This window comes from Mauremys mutica, chromosome 3 (genome assembly GCF_020497125.1).
Source record: "Mauremys mutica isolate MM-2020 ecotype Southern chromosome 3, ASM2049712v1, whole genome shotgun sequence".
In the NCBI taxonomy this organism is placed as follows: Eukaryota; Metazoa; Chordata; order Testudines; family Geoemydidae; genus Mauremys; species Mauremys mutica.
Genome location: NC_059074.1, coordinates 149,488,445 through 149,513,652, shown reverse-complemented (window position 1 = coordinate 149,513,652; position 25,208 = coordinate 149,488,445). Strand labels below are relative to the sequence as shown.

The following is a 25,208-nucleotide window of genomic DNA, read 5'->3' as shown; positions in this document are numbered from 1 at the left end:
CTATAAATAATAATAAAAAGTCTCATTTTCCAGAATAAGGTCAGGTATAAATAGGATTATTCTACGTATAAATCAGTGAGCCACGCAATCAGTCAGCAGTGAGTATGCTGTGTGGTAATCAGGGTAGCTGATTTTATTTATTTATTTTGAATTCAGAATATTTAGAAACATCAACTTGTGCACTACTTAACCTGCAGTATGTAACCATGTGATCTTTCTGTTGTTACCCTGCTCCTCCCTCCTCTCCACTAGTTTGAGACTCTCATTACAAATTGTATCAAATCAGGCCCTGATTCTGCAATTAACTTGGGGGGGGCACTCAGAATGTGTAAAGTTAAGTGAGTACAAGTGTACATCTTAGCAGAATTGGGGTCTTAGATTGTAAGTTGTTTGGGGCAGGACCTATGTCTTCCTATGTGTTTGCAGAGCAACACAATGTGGTTCTGATTGTGTTTGTTGCCCTTTCAGAACTATTATAATACAGCTATAATACAGACACTGCCTCTGTCCTCTCTTACAGAGGATTTTTACACTCCCTGGATCAGACTGTGGTGAGGGTGTTGGTCTTCTCTTCCATTCATGCCACTTCCAGCACCTCCTTTTCGCCTCTTTTGAGCAACACTGCATCCGACACTATTCCCCTATCCCCCTCCATGTTGCTGTCATCTACTGTCCACCCAACTCCTCCCCGTCAGCCACACTCTCTGATTTCAACTCCTAGCTCTTCCTCGCTTTCTTTCCTCTCAGTCTCCCACACTCCATGTTGATGACTTCAGCTTCCAGGCTGACGATTCTTCTGACCCCTTAGCTACACATTTTCCACACCCTCAAGTCTTCATTTGACTTGCAGCCCCGTTTCAATTGTCCCACTCTCGAAAATGGCCGTTCATTTTACTTGGTATTGCCCAAGCACCGCTCTCTCTCTGATCTCCTGTTGCTGAGTTCCCCTTCTCTGACCATTGTCTGATCTCTTTCAGCGTCACCCCACCAATCCCCCTACTCCCCACATCCTGTCACTCAGTCTTTGTGTGACTTCCAGGCCATCAATGTGGATAACTTCTCACCTGCTCTGAGCCCTCTTTCCTTTGATGGGGTTTTTGATTCTCTCCAAGCTTCACTCTCCTCCACCCTTGACTGTTTTGCCCCTTTCTCCCATCACAGGGTCTCCTCTGTCAAGCCCCAGCCCACCCTCAACATCCGCTTCCTGCGCTCACACTGCAGAGTAGAAATCCTGGTGGAAATCCTGTGACCGGGATGACTTCCTCCCTTGCAAATTAGTTCTCTCCTCCTTCAGTTCTGCCCTCTTCCTAGGTAAACAACTTCAACTTAAGTGACTCTCACACCCAGTCTCAGCTGCCTTCCTGCCACCTTTGACTCACTCCTCAAACCCTCCCCTGCTCCTGCCTCCATTTCTGTCTCTTCACAGGATCTTGCTGATTTCTCTCAAGAGAAAATACAATGTGATCTTCCCCCTCCCCTCAGTTTCCCTTCCCTTCCCCAGTACAACTCTCTTCCTCCCCTGTCACAGATGCAGAAGTTTATCTGCTCTCTAGCTCCTACCCCTCTATTTGCCCCATGAACCCATCCACACCATTTCCTGATCACTCTCATGACCACTCTCATCCTCTCCTTTAATCTTCTCCTTAACCTCTCACTTTTTTCTGGTTCTTTCCAAGCATGTTTTAATCTCTCCCATCTTAAAAAATAACCAGCCTTGACCCCACTTCCATCTCCAGCTACCTCTTCTCCTTTCATCTCTAAGCCCATTGAATATGCTGTCTACAATCACTGTCTGGAGTTCCTTTCCAATTCCATCCTCGATTCTCTCCACTCTGGCTTCTGCCCACTGCATTCCACTGAAACCGCTCTCACCAAAGTCTCGAATTATCTTTTTCTAGGCAAGTCTCAGAATCAGTACTCCATCCTCATCCTCCTTGGCCTGTCAGCTGTCTTCAGCACTAACAATGTGGGGTTCATTAAATAACAAACCAGTGAATGATAAAGAAATAAAACTTTAATAAAACAAACTGGAGAGCGTCTCGGATAAACTGCTGCACACAGCTATGCAGTGTTCCCAATCCCCACCTCCAGGGCACATGTCCAAATTCCTATGTTCATAATATTGTCACTTGTGAGGGAATGTCTCTAAATTATAGTCTTCTACAAAAATATCTCTACATCTTCCATCTTAAAGAAAAACAAATTAACTCTTATATAGATATATGTAAACAGCTAACAACTATCTAATAACACATGCATTAAATTTTCTACCCATGTCATGCATTTCCATAAATCCAATGTGTCAACTACCTAGAGAGGAGAGGTTACAAGCACATCACTCTGGAGTGTCTTTACCACTCACTTTCTTCAAATACCCCTTCTCCAGGAAGGTTAGCAAGTGTCTATGAGTCTTTCAGGATGCTTAATCTCCACTCTGATCTTCTCAGTATCATTAGAGTCTTTCATTAGAGTCTGACTCGAGTCTTGTTCCTTGACAGTTTCTCCTTTGTGTGTTGATAATAAAGGATCAGTCAGATGGGAAATACCAGAGTCCACATGTACTGTCAATGTGTTGGTATTTTCTAGGATTACTCAGAGATCCCTTATATTACATCAAAATGTGTCCCCTGTTCTGTCTGAACTACATACGACCTCGGATACAACTGTTCTTTAATGGTACCCATTTGGCCCCAAATATTAGATGTGTGAGTCCTCAGGCACACTCTATCACCTGGGTTAAGAGATGGGAGATCACAGGTCCTTTTGTCAAAATAATATTTCTGCTTCCACTTCTGATTTTCTTTCTTCTTCCATATAGTTTCATTGTTATGAGATTTCAGCAAGTTATTAGTAATTGGTAAATTAGATTTGATCCTTCTTCCCATTAACAGCTGCACTTGAGAAAAGTCATTCTCCAGGGGTGCACTTCGGTAAACCAGTAACGCTTTCTACAAATCACTCCCGCTGTCAAAAGTCTTTCTCATAAGGTTCTTTACTGTTCATATAGACCTTTCCACAAATCCATTTGATTGGGGGGCAATTTGGACTTGATGTTTTGTGATGAAAATCCCAATCTATTGCAAATTGCCTAAAATCTGTACAGGAAAATTGTACCCCATTATCAGTAAAGACTTCATCTGGAATTCCATGTGTGAAGAAGATACCCTTCACACTGGCTGTCACTTACTTTCCATTAGTACTGTGCAGTGTTCAAATTTCTGGATACAGACAGGGGCGGCTCCAGGCACCAGCGCTCCAAGCGCGTGCCTGGGGCGGCAAGCCGCGGGGGATGCTCTGCCGGTCGCTGCTAGGGCGGCAGGCAGGGTGCCTTCGGCGGCTTGCCTGCGGAGGGTCCACTGGACGCCTGCGGGAGGTCCGCCAAAGCCCCAGGACCAGCGGACCCTCCGTGCTTGGGGCGGCAAAATGTCTAGAGCCACCCCTGGATACAGAGATCTGTGACTATTAAATAATCCTTTGATTGCCAGGTAAATAAGTCAGTGCCTACCTTTTCATAAGGCCTTTGTGGAACTGGATGGAGTCTCTGTGGCTCTGCTTCTTGGCATGGCTTGTATTTCAAGCATGAAAAGCAGTTTCCTACCATATTAGTGATGTCGTGATTGATCTGCAGCCAATACAGCACCTCTTGTGCTTGTTGTTTACACTGTCTTCTTCTATCCAAATTAAAATCTCAGACCATCTCTCTAACATCTGCTCATGGATGTCTAGCCATTAGCTAAAATACTGCGGAAAAGGATCTGGGGGTCATAGTGGATCACAAGATAAATATGAGTCAACAGTGTAACACTGTTGCAAAAAAAAAAAGCAAACATCATTCTGGGATGTATTAGCAGGTGTATTGTAAGCAAGACACAAGTAGTAATTCTTCCGCTCTACTCCGCACTGATTAGGCCATAATTGGAGTACCGTGTCCAGTTCTGTGTACTGTGTCCAGTTCTGTGTCCAGAGAAGAGCAACAAAAATGATTAAAGGTCTAGAAAACATGACCTATGAGGGAAGATTGAAAAAATTGGGTTAGTTTTAGTCTGGAGAAGAGAAAACTGAGAGGGGACATAACATTTTTCAAATACATAAAAGGTTGTTACAAAGAGGAGGGAGAAAAATTGTTCTTCTTAACCTCTGAGGATAGGACAAGAAGCAATGGGCTTAAATTGCAGCCAGAGCGGTTTAGATTGGAGATTAGGAAAAATCATAACTGTCAGAGTGGTTAAGCACTGGAATTAATTGCCTAGGGAGGTAGTGGAATCTCCATCATTGGGGATTTTTAAGAGCAGGTTGGATGAACACCTGTCAGGGATGGTGTAGGTAAGACTTAGTCCTGCCTTGAGTGCAGGGGACTAGACTAGATGACCTCTCAAGGTCCCGTCCAGTTCTATGATTCTAATATGGTGGAGGACCTCCCTTTCGATAGGTTTAAATTGTTTGTGGACAGCATGGTTGAAACTCTGTGAATATTAAAGGACTCTAGGGCTACCCGACATTCTCTTGGTATCTATACACTTGCCTACAAGAGAAAGCTCAGCAAGTCCCAGGTGGCTCAGAGATCCCATCTTGCTTAATTCCTGACCTTCCAGATGTCATATGAACTGCATCAGAAAAGACAGAGATTCCAGAAAAGGAAACCATCCACCGCTCAGCCTTCCATCTCTCTACTTTCCACCTTCAAGCAGCAATTTTGACAGGCTAGTCAAGGGCCTAAATTACCATCCTTCTCCTTGCCAGCTGCACCAGTTCACCTGCCTTCCTTCATTTGGCGATCACCTTTACTACTTCAGGTGGGCTGGGGAGTTAATCACTACAGAGAAGTGGGTTTGGAGATTATTTCCACAGGGTATACTGTCCACTTTACTGTGCTTCCACCAACAAACCCCCCAACCCATCCCTCTTCAGGGACCCCTCTCACAAGAGCTTGCTTCGTCAAGAAATAGATTCTCTCCTACGCTTGGGGGCTATAGAACCAGTTCCCATGCAACACAGATGAAAGGGATTTTATTCTGAGTATTTTCTGATCACAACAAAGAATGGCATTTGGAGACTCATCCTAGATTCGAGGGTACTAATTCCATCACTAGAGGAAGGAGATTACTTCTCAGCCCTCGACCTTTGGGATGCATATTTCCGCATAGTGATCCATCCATCCCACAAACGATTCCTATGTTTCACTGTCAGTCAGGACCACTTTCAGTACTGAGTGCTCCACTTTGGCCTATCATCTGCCCTGAGGGTCAACATTCAAAAATCCACTTTGAACCCTGTGCAAAACTTAGAATTCATAGGGGCTCATCTCAGTTCATTAACAGGAAGTGCCTATTTTCCTCTGCACAGGTTTATGGCCCTTTCCAACATAGCCAGTACAATGCAACTCAGTTCCCAAACTCCAGTCAAGAACTGCCTTTAGGGGTGGCTCAGGCTGTTTATTCACAAACACAGTTAAAAATGTGCTTCTTTCCATACCCACCTGAGTAAAACAGTCCCTCGACTGGTGGAAAGATTATAACAATGTGTGTGCAGGAGTCCCACTTGCATGTCCTCTCCCAGTGGTCATCATAATGACAGATGCCTCTCTACTAGGGTGGGGATGCTTGCACAGCCCTGGGCAAATGGACGTCGCAAGAGACCACGCTACACATCAACCTCCTGGAATTCAGAGCTGTCAGATATGCGTCTCCAATTTTTACCATTAATCAGGGGCAAACATACAAAGATCATGATGGACAACTGCGCAAAGGATGTCAAGCTTTGAAATTGGTGCATACGCATCCAGGTCATCATCACAGCAGCCTGTCTCCTGGAAGTTAAAAATGTGACTGTGGATACACTTAGAAGGCACTTTTTCTAAGACCATGAGTGGGAAATAGACCCTGGTTTATTACACCACATATTCCATCAATGGAGCACTCCTCAGATTTCTTGGTCACACAGTTAAGCAAGAAATGTACCCAGTTTTCCTTGAGAGGCGGACTGGGTCACTGATCCTTGGGGGAAGTTATTCACCTTCATTGGTTGTCGGATCTCCTGTATGCATTCCTACAGACTCCTCTAATAACCAATGTCGTCCTCAAAATAAAAAGAGACAAAGTCAGAGTCATCTTAATAGTTTTGAACTGGCCCAGACAAACATGTATTCCTTACCTAATATAATTCGCCGTTTGCTCCTCGATCACACTTCATGCCGCTCCTCGTCTCCTCTCCCAGGAAGGCAGGAAGATCCTTCACTCCAGTTTCACAGTGTTTTGTCTCAAAGCATGGTTGGTCGATGGTTCACGGGATTAGAGACTACCTGATCAGAGGAAGTAAAAAAAGTATTATTACACAGGTGGAAAGTGTCTATTCGCTGCACATACTCTCAAAAATGGACAAGATTTCTCTCTTGGTGTGACCTCGGATATATTCCACCGATGACCTCATCGCTGCCAGATATACTGGACTATATCCTAACACTAAAAAGTTCTGGACTAAAAAGTTCTGTCAGAGTCCATCTGGCATTCACCTGCCTCCCCTAGATAATCAAGAAGCACAGTTGTACACCCTTGACATCAGAAGAGCCCTGGCCACCTATCTGGATAGAAAGACCCCCAAATTGTTTGTCTTGCTTGCAGGTAGATTAAAAGTGCCTGTAATCTCTAATCAAAGTCTTTCCAAGAGGATATCCATGTGCATTAATTCTTGCTACAAGTCTTGTAATATTCAAATACCTTTGAATATATGTATTTACTCTACGAGGTCCATTTCCCATGACCATTATTGAAATATGTATTGGCCTCTATACATACATTCGCTGAACATTACCCAATAACTCATGACTTTGCTTCTGATACAGTGTTCAGCTCGGCTGTGTTTCTTTGCTACTGGACTCAACTCTGAAGCACCCCCCACCACACACACCTTAGAGTGAACTGCTTGGTAGTCATCTAATGTGGAGCACCCATAGGGACACTCCCTGAAGAAGAAATGGTTCTTCTTCAAGTGCTTGTTCATGTCAATTCCAGTCAGGTGTTTGCGCGCGCATGTGCACAGTAGCTGGAAGATTTTTCCCCTAGCAGCATCTGTGGGGTCAGCTTGGGCACCCCCTGGAGTCGTGCCTTCATGGCACCCAATAAAGGGCCCTGCTGACTCGCCACTGCCCTCAGTTCCGTCTTACCGCCAGTGACAGTAGCTGGAACTTCCCCTTGCTCTGCTTTGGCAAGCGGCTTAGCAGTACTTTTGGTTTTCACTGTAGATAGTTCTAGTTGGTTAGTATAGCATAGTTAGTTCACTTATAAGTTTCAGTTATGGGGGTTCCCCCCCCCACATCTTTCTCCCCCCCTTATTTGTCACCAGGGCATGCCACGATCCCCGGGCTCCAAGACTTGCCATTCACATAAGTCAAATTGCATAGCTTAGATCGACTTTTCCCTTTAGTGTAGACAAGGCCTAAGTCTTTCAGATGCTTTTGGTATAACATTTGTAAGATAGAACCTTTCCTATCCATCCACAGAGCTTAAGCTCTCATCCAGGCTCTTATCATCTTGTGTCTCAGTTACTGCAACATCCTGTTCTTCGGACTTGACAGATGCTATCTTGTAGCACTCATAACCATTCAGAATGCTTCTGCAAAGATCGTTTTCCTATCCCATCATTGTGACCATCTCACCCTTCTCTTTAAATCCCTTCACTGACTCCCTATTCGCTATTGTATCAAACATAAGCTGTTTGTCTTCACTTTCAAGGCCCTTCACAGTCTCTCCCCACCCTTTCTATCATCTCTCATTTAGTATTGTAAGGTTGACTCCTGCCTCCAAACAGTCCATGATATCAGCCACTATCACTTACTTGTTGAATTTTCAAACAAGCACTTTCCGGCTTTCTCCCATGCTGCCCCTCATGCTTGGGATGAGCTCCGCATAAACATCTGCAAAGTCACTTCATTATCCTCCTTCAAATCCCTCCTTCCAACTCTCCTTTGCAGTGCTGCCTTCAAAAAAATTGACAATGATTAGGCAGCTGGTGTGCTGAGACCACTGCCTATCATGCTGACCAATATTGTCTTGTTCTCCCATGCCAATTATCTGTATCCATCTGTTGCCTCTTGCCCGATGCTTAGATTGTAAGCTCTTTGGGTCTTTTTTGTTCTATGTTTGTACAGTGCCGAGCATGATAGAGTCCTGGTCCGTGATGGGCTCCTAGGGTGATACAAATAATAATGATAAGTAATCAGTAAAGTGTATTAAGTGGCTATCAGGTGGACTCTCTTAACTGTAGTAGTACTAGAAGTCAAGGTTTCTGATTTTATATGCTATATGGGGATGTTTGTCCTAGACAAGACAACACAAGGAGTATAGAGTGAAAATTCCCAAGTCAAGTCAATACAAATTGCTGAGGCAGTGGTTGCTATCATGCATACCTTTCGGAATCAGCAGTCAACACTGCCAACACTCAGCAGAAGTTTGGAAAGAGAATGAGCAAGAGACTGAAATGGGAAGAAATACACCATGGGAACAAAGATTAAAAAATATTCTAAACACGAAAAATGTTTTTAAAATCTACATCTTGTTGCGAATTTCAGTTTTCAGTAGTGAGGTCTCAGAAATTTGGAGCCAGGATATCTTTCTGCCTCACATGGATTTGTTGAATGAACACCATGAAAGCTTATTCCATTTCTGCTTTATATAGACTGTCGTATTTACACTCGTCAGTCTCTTTTAGTTATCATCTCTTTACTAAAGATCACTAATATAGATTTATTCCTGTAAAATGTGAATAATTTTAAACCACAAAATAAATAATAAATAAATAAATAATGAATAGCATCAGTAAGCAAAAGCTAGAAATGGAAGCAGATAAATTATTCAGCTTTTTTAAATGTCTGTACATTTTTCAAAATAGGGAACCAAAGCAGTGCTTTAACCTGATGAATTCTTTTATGCAAGCAGCTAAATATCTCTAAAACCAATAGTCTTTTATGTTCCTATTCATATACTTATAACATTAGAATTCTGGGGACATTATAAATGGGACACTACATTGGACTTGGAGACTGCACCTGAAATGGTGATAAAAGTTAAATCAATTCCCCTTCCCTCCAAAATTCATCTGTACTAGCTCCTGTGACAAAGCAATAGATGAGCTACAGATACAGAATTTACTTTAAAGCTGTGAATCAATTCTGTGATTATGTCCTGTTTTTTGGGCTGAATATCAGTGAAAGAATATTTCATAAGTTTGGATGATCATTTCCAACACCTGTTTCTTGTTTTTATTTCTAACTGATTTCACTTTCACCACTGAATACTTTGTCCAGTTATACAAAGCTGTTGAATGAAAGGCACAGTATACTGCCTACAGGGAAAACTGCATCTTAAACCCTTTTTTTTGTCATGGAGTGCACCATTTAGGTGACAGGCCTGGTTTCTTGCACCTCACTCTGGGAGGAGCAATGCAGTCCAACCACTCTTAGACTGGATTTCTGGTCTGGAATCTCCCTGGTTCCCAATCGTGTTAGCGACACAGGTCCAACTTGGTGGTGTACCTGTAAGAGTTTCTCTTCGGGAGCATATGTGATAGTGTATGTTTGTACGTTCACAGAAACAGCACCTTCAAACAAGACATTATTTATTCATTCCTTTTAAGGTACAAAGCAAGAAGAGCAAAAGGCTAAAAACAATAAAAGACCTACACAAATGGATCTGTCTTACACATTCAGCTTTCCTTGCCATCTTTTATGAATTCCTCTCAGGCCACCTAACTCTCTCTGGCAGGGAAAGCAGCCAATCCTGCAGCAGCAGGCTATGTATCTGTGTGCCTCAGTCAATCTGTTAGCTTTCACTGATACAACCTGGGTAACCACTCCTTTCTTTTCTAACATTTGTGAGGTTTAGGATCCCCTCTGATCCTAGGCCCAGCCTTGGGAAGAGTAAACCATTCTAGTCTGGATGGAGACAGATGGGATATTCTCCAGTTTATAATTCCCGCCATTGTTTCCTCAAGGATCCTTCTCTTTGCCATTGTTTTGTTTCCTGTGGGTTTCATTCTTTACGGTCTCCTTTGATTTAATTCCTGATGTTTAGGCAGGTTAATATCAAGCAGATAACTAATTCTCCACAAACCATAAATGAAGTTTGCAATAATTTAGGAACATAGGAGTTGCCATACTGGATCAAACCAGAGATCAGTTTAGGTGGTATCCTGTCACCAACAGTATCCAGTATCAGAAGCTTCAGAGGAAGTCCAAGAAAGCGTGCAGTAGGCATTTATGGGGTATTCTGCCTCCTGACCCCCAATAGCTAAAAGTTGGTTAAGACCTGAAGCTGAGGGGGCCTTTTAGTGCAATTCTCTGTAGAAATTGGTGCTATTTCTAAGGAGCGTACTGTGTTTTACATATAATTACAAATCAGGAAAGAAAATGTTAAGCATTCACATTCTGAACTTTTCTTCCTAAACTGGCTCTTTCATGTTGCACTGTATCAGAAACATTTCTTCAAGACCAAAAACACTGTTATTATTGCTTGCCTTTCTCCCCCCCACCCCCATCAGCTATTTCATTTCTAAGGAGCTGTATAGTAGTTTATGTAGAGCACATTGCCTGTGGTGAAAATTCCTTCTGTATGTGCAAATTCATTGCACATTCTAGCTCTCCACACTGTAGCTTGTTTTATAGATACAGGTTAGAAAGAGACCATGGTGCTAGGGCTGGCTCCAGCATTTTTGCCGCCCCAAGCGGCAAAAAAAAAAAAAAAAAAGCCGTGATCGGCGGCAGCTCTACCGCCACCGTTTCATTCTTCGGCGGCATGTCCTTCCCTCCGAGAGGGACAGAGGGACTTGCCGCCGAAGAGTCAGTAGTGCTGCCCCCTTCCGTTAGCCACCCCAAGCACCTGCTTGCTGCGCTGGTGCCTGGAGCTGGCCCTGCATGGTACCCATTTAGGTCATTTCCTCTTTTGGCATTAAGAACTGTATTCCAAAGTAAACTTTGTGCCAAATAATTATTTTATTTCTGTTAAACTCTACAAGAGCAATATTATATGCGTTGCACCTATCACTCCGCTTGGTTGTTTTGCTATATATTAACTGCTCAGAAGAATCCCATCTAAATTCTGTATTGCCTGCCTCTTCACTCGTATTAAGCTGTGATCACTTTTTTTTTTTAATAGTAAGATGGCCAGAACATTGCACAGTATTCCAAAGGTAGCCTCAATAGTATCTTCAATAAAAACTAAAGCAGTTTCCTCTGATTTATATAGTGTTTGATCCCTCTGCTTTATATTTTGTAAAGCCATATGCAACAGGATCTACAGTGTTATTGTCTACTACCCCACATCCTCAGTGATCATTGAGGTTGTAATCTTTTTTGGTTTTCTCCTGAGTTTCATATCTTAAATTTCTCAGCATTTACTGAAATGCAATGAATTGTCTAAGTCACAGATAGTGTGCAAAATTATTCCTCTAAGCCAGTAGCCTCCTCTATCTACCTTGCACTGTCTCCATTTAGATATACCTTAATTGTTGGCACTTAATATTAATTTACACTACAGCTCTATTACACTGCTCTGACAGTGTAAAGTGGCCCTAAAATGGGAGTAAATTATATTTAAGACCAAATTTAAGACGATTTACATCCATTTTATGGCCACTTTATGGTTCCAGACCAATATAAATGGGCCTTAGTGTAAATGAGAATCAGGTCCTTTTTCTTTTATTTTAACCTCTTAGTTCATAAAAGCCACTAGCGTACTGTGTTTTACATATGGTTACAAATCAGGAAAGAAAATGTTAAGCACTCACATTCTGAACTTTTCTTCCTAAACTGGCTCTTTCATGTTGCACTGTATCAGAAACTTTTCTTCAAGACCAAAACCATTATTATTACTGCTTGCCTTCCCCGCCCCCATCAGCTATTTCATTTCTTTAAAACAATATAGTATTTGTTTGACATGATCTTCTTTCTGTGAATGCATGCACACTTCATTAATTCACACCTTTCCAGGTGTTCTCATATTCTCTTTCTGATTCACATTTCCTCTATTCTTCCCCATTGTGAAGATTAATATTGCAAATCTATAGTTCCTAGATTTTCCTAGATTGTTAGTAGGACTGGTTTAAGGTTTTCAACAGCATGTTGCTGAACATGAGACCGTCAGAACTGGCAGTCATACTCCATGTTACTGGAAAACATATAAAAATGGCAAAATGATTATATTTTATGGTGTTGAAGTAGATGTACAAGACTAATGCAACAAACTAAGGAAGCAGAATGACCTAGTAGAATGAACAAAGGACTGGGAACTGTTAAGAACAAGATGTGGGCTGTCTGGCCTATTGGCTGGAGCAGGGGTAGTGTCAAGTGGTTGGAGCAGGAGTCAGGCCAGGAATCAAAGCTGAGGGTCAGAGCTAGGTTAGCTGGAGTGAAGCAAGGCTAGGAACTGGGCTGAAACAAGTCTGGGAACAAGCAAGTGTAGGCACTATTGCCACTGTGGGCAAATGTTTGAGCAGCCAGCATCCTGCTACTTGTCTTAAGAGTAGGTCTGGTGATTGCCTCAGCCAATCAAGCAGTTCACTTGGGGCCCAGCTGTGCTCATTAAACGGCCTGAGGGTTAAGCTAACAGGTAAACAGGCTAGCTGCAGGACCTTAATCCTGACAGTATCTCCTCCTTGAAGGGTGTTTCCCAGGGGCACCAGGGCCAGACTTGTCAGGAAAGATTTTGTAAAACTCCCGCAAGCTGGCCCAAGGCATGAATATTTTCCACTTGTTCCCAGGATCGTTCATCCAGACCATAACCCTCCCTGTCCACTAAGTACTGGAGTTTCCCTCTAATGTGTCGGGAGTCAAGGATCTGTCAAACCAAATATTTTTCCTGCCCCTGGACAGTGATAGGTGGGGGTGGTGAGGTGGACCAGGGCAGAAACGGGTTTTCAGTATATGGCTTCAGGAAGGAGACATGGAACACTGGGTGGATCCCGAGGGACTCAGACAATTGTAACCTGAATGCGACTGGATTGACCTGTTCCAGAATCTTAACTGGACCCAGATACTGGTGGTCTAATTTAGCCAACGGGCACATTAACCTAAGTTTCCAAGTGGGTAGCCAAACCTTGTAGTGTATTGCAAGAGTGGAGGTAGCCTGGCAATCCTGGTGGCGTGGGGTTTAAGCCTCCTTAGCAGATATCAGGTGTTCCTTCGATTCTTGGTGTACTAGGCGTAGGTGGGAAGTTAAATCTGCACAGCAGGTACCAGAGACTTTGCAGGGATATCTGGGTGAAAACAAAGATGAAATTTATTGTTGGCAAAGAAGGGACTTCGTTGGGTGGAGGCATTATCATACACAAATTCAGCATAGAGAAGAAGGGAAACCCAGTCATCTTGATGATAGTTCAAAAGCAGCAAAGGTATTGTTCAAGGATCTGATTGACCCGTTCTATTTGCTAGTTGGTGTGCAGATGGTATATAGATGAGATGAGGCATTCTATCCCAGAAGCATTAGAAGCTCCTGCCAGAAACCGGAGATTAACTGAGGGCCCTGGTCTTGGCAATCTGTAGTAATGAAAAACTCTCTAGGAAAAAGCAAGCCATTTCTGGGGCAATGGGGATGGCACAAAACAGGATGATTTGTGCCATCTTGATGAAAAGATCAACCACCACCAAGATTGTTATGTACCCCTGAGAGCAAAGACTCATAGAATATCAGGGTTGGAAGGGACCTCAGGAGGTCATCTAGTCCAACCCCCTGCTCAAAGCAGGACCAATTCCCAACTAAATCATCCCAGCCAGGGCTTTGTCAAGCCTGACCTTAAAAACCTCTAAGGAAGGAGATTCCACCACCTCCCTAGGTAACCCATTCCAGTGCTTCACCACTCTCTGAGTAAAAAAGTTTTTCCTAATATCCAAACTAAACCTTCCCCACTGCAACTTGAGACCATTACTCCTTGTTCTGTCATCTGCTACCACTGAGAACAGTCTAGATCCATCCTCTTTGGAACCCCTTTTCAGGTAGTTGAAAGCAGCTATCAAATCCCTCCTCATCCTTCTCTTCTGCAGACTAAACAATCCCAGTTCCCTCAGTCTCTCCTCATAAGTCATGTGCTCCAGCCCCCTAATCATTTTTGTTGCTCTCTGCTGGACTCTTTCCAATTTTTCCACATCCTTCTTGTAGTGTGGGGCCCAAAACTGGACACACTACTCCAGATGAGGCCTCACCAATGTCGAATAAAGGGGAATGATCACATCCCTCGATCTGCTGACAATGCCCATACTTATACAGCCCAAAATGCCATTAGCCTTCTTGGCAACAAGGGCACACTGTTGACTCATATCTAGCTTCTCGTCCACTGTAACCCCTAGGTCCTTTTCTGCAGAACTGCTTCCTAGCCATTCGGTCCCTAGTCTGTAACAGTGCATGGGATTCTTCCATCCTAAGTGCAGGACTCTGCACTTGTCCTTGTTGAACCTCATCAGGTTTCTTTTGGCCCAGTCCTCTAATTTGTCTAGGTCCCTCTGTATCCTATCCCTACCCTCCAGCGTATCAACCACTCCTCCCAGTTTAGTGTCATCTGCAAACTTGCTGAGAGTGCAGTCCACGCGATCCTCCAGATCATTAATGAAGATATTGAACAAAACTGGCCCCAGGACCGACCCTTGGGGCACTCCACTTGAAACTGGCTGCCAACTAGACATGGAGCCGTTGATCACTACCCGTTGAGCCCGACGATCTAGCCAGCTTTCTATCCACCTTATAGTCCAATCATCCAGCCCATACTTCTTTAACTTGCTGGCAAGAATACTGTGGGAGACCGTGTCAAAAGCTTTGCTAAAGTCAAGGAATAACACATCCACTGCTTTCCCCTCATCCACAGAGCCAGTTGTCTCCTCATAGAAGGCAATTAGGTTAGTCAGGCATGACTTGCCCTTGGTGAATCCATGCTGACTATTCCTGATCACTTTCTTCTCCTCTAAGTGCTTCAGAATTGATTCCTTGAGGACCTGCTCCATGATTTTTCCAGGACTGAGGTGAGGCTGACTGGCCTGTAGTTCTCCGGATCCTCCTCCTTCCCTTTTTTAAAGATGGGGAGCAAGGCAGCTCCACTATGAAGTCTGAGGACATGGTGATCCACAGTGGATATGATGGGGCTGGAGAAGAGCAAGTGGTTTCAAGCATAGGTTCTTGGTTCAGGCACCGAGATTGCTGGATGTTTTATCACTTTTTGACAGAGGTGTGCATGCCCAGCCACCAGAAAGTCCTTGACACCAAGTTCCAGGTCTTGAAGTTGTCAAAGTGACCAACAAGTGGTCATTCATGTCTTAAAGCCTAAGCTGTCCCGCCAGAACATGAATACAGCCTTTCTGGAAGAGGACATCATAAGAACATAAGAACATCCTGTAATCTAAACTCTACAACAGGTTGGGTACTGGCATCATCAAGGGATGGGTAGATCTAAGCTGTGAATGTGTCATTGGGCTACAAGAAATAGATGGAAGGCATCAGGTTGTTGTCTATTGTCCCATTAACAAAATTGGACACCTTAAGAACTGTTGAAGGAGTTCCCCTGCCAGAATCAAGGTACTCTTCCTTGCAGGACAGGTTTTTTGGCACTGGATGACAGGTAATTATGAAATTGAGCCAGGCAAACAAGAGGGACCAGCAGACCGCTCATTGGGTAAGGTGCCTGCCTCACGGTTTTTTACCCACGAAAGCTTATGCCCAAATAAATCTGTTAGTCTTTAAGGTGCCACCGGACTCCTTGTTGTTTTTGTGGATACAGACTAACACGGCTACCCCCTGATACTTGACTGTCCAGAAGTATTCCAGGTTCTCGTGATCTGTGAGGACCTGGACAGGGAACCTGGCCCCTTCTAGAAGATGGTGCCATTCCTCGAAGGCTGCTTTTATGGCTATCAGCTCCTTTTCCCATATATCATAGTTTCTTTCCACATGAATTAGTTTATGTGAATACAAGGTATGGGGATGCAGTCATCTGCTGGCTTGGACAACACTGCATCCAGAGCAAAGTTTGACACGGCCTCTACTGTAAATGGTTTTGTGGGGTCAGATGGGTGCCATAGTGAAGTTCTCTTAGTTGCTTGAAGGTGGATTGGGCTTCTGGGGGCCAGGTGAACCAGGCTCCCTTACTTAGCAGGGCAATGATAGTATGACGAAACTAGGAAAGCCCTTGATAAATTTCCTGTGAAAACTGGCAAAGCCCACACATTGCTGTACCCCATGGAAGTCCTTTGGTGAGGCCCAGTTGCATATGGCCACACCTTTCTTTAATCCATGATTATCCCTTTGGGACAGACGATATACCTGAGGAATTCAATTGTATCTTGGTCAAACTCTCACTTCTCAGGCTTAGCATGCAGACAGTTCTGACAGAGTCCCTCTAGGAAGTTGCATACATGATGATTGTGAAGGGCCTAATTTTCTGAAAAGATGTGGATATCATTAAGTAAGATAACTACAAAACAGTGTAGCATGTCCCTGAAGATATCATTGATGAAATGCTAGAAGATTTTCAGGGAATTGCACAGGCCAAATGGCATAACTAGTTATTTGAAATGTCTCTTCCAGGTATGGAAGGTGGACTTCCACTCGTCAATCTTCCTAACCCTTATCAGGTTATAAACTCCATGGAGGTCTAACTTTGTGAAGACCATGGACGAGCTAAGTCATTGAAAGAACTCCCTGATAGGGGACAGGAGTTACCGATTCTGTTTGATAACCTTGTTTAGCTCGCTGTATTCCAAACAGGGCCATAGAGATCCATCCTCCTTCTTTACAAAGAAGATCAGTGCCCCAGCCAGAGATATGGATGGATGGATGAAATCATTTTGAAGTCTCTTTTGAAGGTAGCTTCAGAAAGAGAGTAGATGTAACCAAAAGAGATCTCTGCTTCCAGATAAAGATCAATGGAGCAGTCATAAGTGGATGAGGTGGCAAGGTGTACACATTCTTCTTATAAATTCTTGGTATTAAGCAGGTATCACCGACGTGGCAGGAAGGGATGTGGATGGTACAGAGATTGCCTGTGAAATAATGGCCTCAGTTTTGTTTGAGGAGGCAGAGTGAGTACAGAGGTCTTCTGGCCCAGGGCTGTGTTTTGGGAGACAAGATTGCTGACAGTACAGGGAGCTGAAATGTACTGCACCTGCCTGACAATGGATATGCAGATTGTGGGTGGCGAGCCAGAGCATGCCAAGGATAATCCAAGAGTGTGGTGCTCGGATAGTAATCTCCAAGGGGGCAGTCTGGTGGGTAACCAAGCCCTACAAGAGATGTGTCCCTTTGATACACTCCACCAAGTATGGAGAGCTTTCACACTGGATGGGCATCGCATGCGCTCATGCAAAGTCCAAGTCCATGAAATTACTGAAGGCACTCAAATCCACCAGCGCTTCCAGGTGGACTTCAGTCATGGTGGTGTGTCAGAGTTGGAGGGAGAGTCGGAAATGTGTCGGGTTCTGGTTAGCTGTTTCCAGAGTACTGACAGACAACTATCAATATCGAGTACTCGAGGAAGGGGAAGAACATCAGCCCAGATGCCTCTGTTGGAGCTGAGACATGGTATTTGCTGGGGCAGGACAGCCCAATGCGAAGTCTCCTGGTTCTCTGCAGTACAGGCATAAGCCTGCCATTTTTGCTGTCTCTTTTTTCTTCAACCTTGGAAAGGGAGGACTGGGCATGGTCAGTTTGCATGGGGTCAGTCTGTGGGGGCAAAGCCAGTGGTTAGCAAACTGGGGTTAGGGAAACCACCGGGCCACAAGAGGCTGAGCTTCACTCTTAGCAGTGCTCCGTCAGACAGTTATCACTCTTAATGCACAGTTTGATTATATTGGCCAGGCCAGGCAAGGACTCCATCTGTGCCAGTTCATCTTCGGTTTTTTTCACTGAGGTAACACTGCAAGCCTCTTTCTATTCAGTGCCTGCTACCTGGCCCTGAAATTCTGTTGCAAATTTGACAACCAATCAGCCCCATTGATGCAATACTTGAAGCGCAGCCTCTGCTGTGCATACGTGATTTGGGTCATCAAAGATTACCACCATGGCTTTCACAAAGTTTTCAAATGGACCCAAGAACGGGCTAGATTTTTCCATGAACTGGAAAGCCCAGGCCAGGGCCTCCTCAGTCAGCAAGCTGATGATAAATTCTACTTGGGCTTGGTCAGTGTTCTTGGTTGCAACAGAAACAGAAGCCAGCACAGATTCAGAAATCCACAGAATTTGCTACAGTCACTGTTGAATTTATCCAGCAATGGAATCTTTGGTTCATGTGGAGCAGGGGATGGAGCTGCAAGTTGTGCAGCTTGTGCTTGCAAGGCCACATTCTACACCTGCAAAGCAGCAATCTGAGCCTGCAGGTCCTGCACTGCACCCATTATCAGGGGCGGCTCTAGGAATTTTGCTGCCCCAAGCACAGCAGGCAGGCTGCCTTTGGCGGCTTGCCTGCGGAGGGTCCGCTAGTCCTGCGGCTTCGGCAGACCTCCCTCAGGACCAGCGGACCCTCCGCAGGCACGCCTGTGGGAGTTCCTCCGAAGCTGCGGGACCAGCGGACCCTCTGCAGGCAAGCCGCTGAAGGCAGCCTGCCTGCCGTCCTTGTGGCGCCCACAGGGTGCCCCCCGCGGCTTGCCGCCCCAAGCACGTGCTTGGCGTGCTGGGGCCTGGAGCCGCCCCTGCCCATTATCTGCAATGGGAAAACATTTGTCATGGTGGGATCTAAGCCAGAGAGAACTGAACCCCTTTTCCTCTGATGGGTTCCTCTTGGTGGACTGATCAAACAGTTAGGCACTGTGAAATAGACAGTAAAGGCTGGTTGTTGCAGCAAGAGTCAGGCCAGAAATTGGAGCTGAGGGTCAGAGCCAGATTACCTGGAGCGAGGCGAGGCTGAGTCCATGGCAGGAGCAGGGCCAAAACAATCAGGCTCAGGAGCGATTACAGCTGTGAGTGAATGCATTGAGCAGCTAGTGCCCTCCTGCTGCTGCTGCTGCTGGTTTTAAGAGCATGTCTGCTGATATCCTCAGCCAATCGGGTGGTTTGGCCAATCAGGAAGCTCTTTTGGGGCCCAGGCGCCCAGCTGCACTGGTTAGACTGCCTGGGAGTTAATCTGGCAGGCAAGCAGGCTGGGATTCTTTATTCCTGACAGGAGCCAAGAGCCGGTAGATGAAATTCTGGTCCCATGGAAGTCAGTGGCAAAACTGCCATTGATTTCAGTAGGTCTGGGAGTTCATTCCATGTGTTCTAATCCCAGTGTTACCCTTTCCATGTTGTGTGGCTTTGGGCAAGTTACTCTCTTCCTTCCTGTTTTCCTCATCTGTAAAGTGGGTGAGTAATACATCCTTGTGAGGTAGGTGTGTAAGGATTATTACCTAGTTAGTGCTTATAAAGTGTTTTAAAAACGTAAAATGCTATGTATTAGTAAGCATTAAGTAAAAAAATGTTGCACAAAATACAAAGATATACAACTTTTCATGAGCTCAAGAATAATCTAATTTGAATTGCAGCCTGGTACAAGACAGGCTGCCACCTGCATATGTTGAGTAAGGGTGTCTTAAAAGATAAAGAATCTGATTCCTGCTTAATAATAGGTATTACATAAGCTTCCCTCCAGTCGGCCACTACCTTCCCTGTTTCCAAAAGATTTGCGATATGTCTGAAGAACGTTAATATTTGCCATTTCCTTTGGAGTTTTGGTCTTGATAAGCATGTGACTGTAAAGTGTTTTTTTTTTACTCTTTGGATGTTTTATTTTGTTTTAATTACCTATTTAGCATGATTCTGATTTCCTTCAGCATTGTATCTGCTTCCTCTGGGAAACGTGTGTCTACTTCTGGCTCTCAAAGGCAATTAATTCATTAAATTTTAGCAGAATTTACTACTTCTGTCAAATTCCCCTAATGCTGTCTCTTGGAGGCCCTAATGCCTTCTTCACTGACCTCTTGTTCCTGATGTACTTAGAATTGCTCTTCCATTCATTTATCTTAACTTCTTATTAAAAGTTTCTTGTATTCTCTACCTCCATTTTCCTCTCTCCCCTAATTTCATTTTGTAATCCTCTTTTGAACTTGATGTTGTATATCTCACCTACTTCGTGTCTCTTCCTTTAGTCTTGATTTTATTTTATACCACCATGTTCATTCGTGTTTTCATTTTTCTTCTACTCTTACTGTGCTAATCACTAGATGGCAGGCATACATTAATATATTTTTGAAACTTCCCATTTCTCCTCTGGTCTTCCTTTTTTTATTTGATCCCATTTCACCCAGCCTTTTCCCATATTCTTCCAAAATTTGTTATTCTGTTTTTATCATGTCCTTTTATTACTCAGAAGTCAATGACTGCTCTTCTTAAAGGGTTGTGTTCTTTTCCCTTTGAAGTCTGATGGCCAAGCTCCCATTGACTTCACAGAGTGAATTGGGTCCCTACTTCCTTCCTTTACATAACATGCCACACCTAAGCTCTTCTTATCACAGTGTCTATAAATGTGTTACTCAGTTTGTTCCTTCTGTTTAATGTGTTCCAGTTTGTTTAGATTATTGATATACAGGACTGTCTCATTGTTACTGCTCTGTTCTTTTCACAACTCTATTTTGATTTGTTACATGACTTCCTTATCCCTTTAATCATTCAGATCAGATGCTTTTTGGCAAATTCTTACCAGTCACTTCCTGCCTTTATCGTATTTATATTCAAGCCATAATTTATTCTGCTCCTTTCCTTTTATTCCTTCAGGATTTTTTATCTAAGTTACATAGGAAATTAATCTGGGCACATGCTTTGAAATTAATCTGGGCACATGCCACTTGTGTATGATTCTTTTTCAGATGATCAGATTTATTTGCCCATAAATAATAGACTTCTTGATTGAAACAGTGTAATTTTAAACAAAATGGGCCTGTTCTCAGTGAGGAGTCCTCAACTCTAGGATGTTCTTTCCTACTTGGTCTGTCAGAGCCTGGCTTTTATGACTTTTAGAGCATGATCTGTATTTTTTCCACACTTTTCTCAGGATGGCAGTGAATGGTTGAGTGTTTTTTGTAGTTGGGAGAGTCCTTTGACATTGAGTCATTTTGTAAATGTTTTTATTTAATTATTATAAACTCTTCTGTCCATTCCTGTGTTTTCCATTTGTTGACAAAATTGAAGGCCACAGGTTTCAGATGAGATATTGTTTTTTTGTATATTTCAGTACAAAAAGTTTTCATTGGCTTTTTTCCTTGTACTTTTCAGTCCTTCTATTTTTTTTATAAATAAGAAAAAATAATATTTGTTCTCCTCAGGTCTTTTTGTCATTGGTTTAATGTGACTGACAATTTTGGATGATGTCCCTGATAGACAAGTGCCATTTGTATCTTCTTTTTCCCCTTCAGCTTTAGTGGTCATAGAAAGGTGCTTCAAAGTCTTTCTGCTGGGGGAGGCCTCTTGTCCTCAAACAAATGTAGAGGGGGTTTGGCTCTCCTTGTTTGGATGCCAGAACTTCATCAAATTTCCCAAGAGAAGCACAAGAAATCCCCAGATTAGCAGATAATACTGAGTTCTTGGTTCCTGCTTTTATAAAGAAACACATGCATCATTGTTTGTTTTACTTTAACTGTGGTTACATATATAAATCAAATACTGAGTGGAATTGATACATCCAGAACTTTTCTTCTGAATCCTCTCTCCCTTTCAGCAGCACTGCTCTATATATGTTAAAGTGAAACAATGATAAAACACCTCTTGAGTCCACAGTAGTGTCAACGTCGCACCTTCTGAGGTGAACATTATAGCCTGGTATGAAAAAGAAATGGTAACAATGAAAGGTATAATTTAGGAGCCAAGTTTTTCTGATTTTATACACTGATATCAGCTAATGGTTAGTAATAGCTACTGTATAAAAAGATGCATCACTATATAAATATAAGATGACATTTTAGATGAGAAACACTATTTGCATAGACATTGTGGGAGCATGGAGTGTCTTGATTTCCAGACCTGTACCCTACCCATTTTGACCACACCACCTTGCTAGGAAAGCAGTGTACTATAAAGATGCATTGGTCAGCTATAGTCCATTTCCTTAAATTCTGATACTTATCATGGAAGCTGGAAAAATGACAGTGGCTGTTACCTTCAAAACTGTAAAGCCTAGCAAGTAATCACAGTCTTTGAGGAATCTATTTAATGAAAGACAGCACAGCAACACAATTGCAAATGCAGAGATTAGTTGACTCTACAAAAGAAGCTAACATGTTATATATATCACACCTAGAAATGGAGAGAAAATAACAGAGGAGACTACATAAAAAATTGCAAGAATTCTGGCACCAAGAAAGACACAAGAAATTATAATAGGAGAGCTACAAAGAACATGACTGTGAATAAAGCTCTGTTGGTTTCGTACACGCTGTTGGTTTCTAAATTAGCTAGCAACTCTCAGGAAAAAGATCTAGGGGTTACTGTAGACAGTTCAATGAAGATGTCTGCTCAATGTGCAGTCACAGTGAAAAAGACTAATAGGATTCTAGGTTGTATTAGAAAGAGGATAGAAAATAATAGATAATATTATAATGGTCTTGTATAAATCAATGATCTGTCCACACTTTGTGTGCTTTGTTTGGTTTTGGTCATCTGACCTCAAAAAGGATGTTGCTGAACTTAAAAGGCCTGGGAAGGGACAGCTAAGATTCAAAGAGGTTTCAATAGGTTTGTGTGGATATGAGATGAGATTTAAAAGTTTTGGACTGTTTAAGAGGAGAATAAGAAGAAACATGATAGCATACAAAATAATGAATGGATTAGTAAAAACTGAGCAGGTGTCCCTCTTCAGCTAGTGCCATGACAGAAGAACAAGAGGACTCTCAATGAAATTTATTGGAAGCAAATTTAAAATTAATGGAAGGAAAGATTTCTTTACACCAGGAGTAGGCAACCTATGGCACACATGCCGAAGGCAGCACACAAGAAGATTTTCAGTGGCACTCACACTGCCCGGGTCCTGGCCACCAGTCTGGGGGGCTCTGCGTTTTAATTTAATTTTAAATGGAGCTTCTTAAACATTTGTAAAACCTTATTTACTTTACACGCAACAATAGTTTAGTTATATATTATAGACTTATAGAAAGAGATCTTCTAAAAACATTAAAATGTATTACTGGCACGCGAAACCTTAAATTAGAGTGATTAAATGAAGACGCGGCACACCACTTCTGAAAGGTTGCTGACCCCTGCTTTATACAGTTGGTAGTAAATCTGTGGAATTCACTGCCATGGGAAAATCATTGAAGCAAACAGTTTAGGACCCATTTTTAAGGACCCACTGAATAGCTACATGAACAGGTGTCATTATAAGCAGCTATACTAACCTAGGAAATATGGTGAAAAATGTTGAAAGACAAATCCTCCTGTTTCAGGACATAAGCTAATCACCTGCAGGGTTTGGAAGGAGTTCCCCTATGTACTGCTTGCACAATGATCCAGATGCATCTTGAAACATCAAGTGTTGACTGGTATTTGAAGCAGATACTGCATTTGATGAAGCAATGGTCTCCTTGGACCTGGCAAATCCTGTATTTCTGTGTACTGCAAAATATTGCAACTGCTGAGGTGTTGCTTAATACAGTAGAGGGCAGTCATGAGATAGCATCATCTGTATTACAATTTAACTTTAATTCATAGATAATGTGGATGTTCAGCCTTTCTGGAGTTTAATTAAGTCATTTTCATTGTCATTTGATGGCTTTTAGATTATAGATATGCTGCTTTGCAAACTAAAGGATTTTTCCAAATCACCAAAATGTCCCCATATGCTTCGGAACGATCTATCTGAATTCAGGCTCAGCACCTCAAACTAAAGGCTACCAGACACAAAGGCTTATCAGCTAAGGCCTTCTCCCCCTACACAGCTGTTACTCGAATTTGTTTCAACCATAGCAGTTGTGGGTTTTGAACACAGGCTGTTAACCCCATGATGAAACATTCCAGCTTGGATCAGCCCTTTGGCCCTGGCATGTTGCCTGCATGCTTCATTTAAGGTGTTATTTAGTTCTGTTTACAACTTTTGCTACTTTTAATTTTTTTGCTTTATCTCTTCATTTTTTCCCCAGGTGTTTCACTGTGTGCATTTTGAGTGTCCAGCACAAAACAATGCCCACAAGGAAGAGGGTAATGAGGAAGTGGTGACAACAGAACTGGGCACTGGCACACAACAGATTGTTTCTCGCCCAGTTCGAGCCTCAAGCACCAGTTCTCTGCACTCCCTCACTGGATCCACCTCACGTACACATGCTCACCAACCATAAAGGAGAGTGGAACGGAGCTTTTGCAGTCTCTATGATGCTATATGAAATTATTCACCACCTTCTTCTACAGGCACCTTTTTTCTTGTTCTCTCAGTGAACAAAGTGGACCATGCCTGGCAGCTGGAAATACTGAAATGTAAAAGGCTTTCCAAGGACACAAAGGGGCTGCTTCACTCTCTTCAATTTGTTCAAATCAGGCTGGTCTCCGGGGGGATAAAATAGGTCTTCAATCTATATCAAGTCCCCCATTAACACCCTACCTCTCTAATCTAACCAAGGAAAGGAGAATGGAAGGAAATAAAAGGCAGAGTCACATTGGAATACAAAAATGGCATATGAACAGTAGACTGGAAGGAATATAAATTAATTATTTGTTACCTGAAGGCACCTATTAGGAAATAGAATGTTTATCTTTATGGCATCACTATGGAAAATAGATTGTTTTTATTTTTTTAAATTATTCTTAATCGATATTCCTTTGTAAATTATAAGCTGTTTTCTGAATCATTTTGACTGGGTGTCCGACTTTTCCCTTATTTTCAGCTATAGTACATACAGTACAATAGATTAAGGAAGTAACAGGCATGTATATCACCTGGTATGACAAGGAAAAACCCCTCCTGATAAAAACAAATCAATTTATGGATGCTGTATTTAATTCTGACTTTACTTGAATTGTTGAGTTACAAAATTGTCATTTTTTATCTATGTTCCAAGTGGGAAATTCCTAGTCAAGCTTCCAATTTGACAAGCAGATAACTATCTGCTTAATTTAAATATGATTCTTCAAGTTTTACTTAAATTTCTACAAAAATTATTGTAATTTGTCAAATTTGTTGTTTGTGTTTAGAAAAGCAAAATTACAGCTGACCGCTGACATGCTGCTGATCAGACTAAGCAATACAAAAATGAGAATTTGCAGTCAAAGAATTTTTAAAGAAAATAATAGACT

General features: G+C 42.7%; 1 protein-coding gene across 2 annotated transcripts in view; it reads left to right on the top strand.

Moving 5' to 3' along the window:
- BTBD9 (BTB domain containing 9) overlaps window positions 1–24,769 on the top strand; it is a 304,691-nt gene extending 279,922 nt beyond the window's left edge. For both annotated transcript variants that reach the window (XM_045010651.1, XM_045010650.1), the window contains exon 11: window positions 24,062–24,769. In XM_045010651.1, coding sequence (XP_044866586.1) covers window positions 24,062–24,256 — 195 coding nt within the window. In that variant the 3' untranslated portion in view covers window positions 24,257–24,769. The remainder of the gene's footprint in view (window positions 1–24,061) is intronic.
- The last annotated feature ends 439 nt before the right edge of the window (window positions 24,770–25,208 follow it).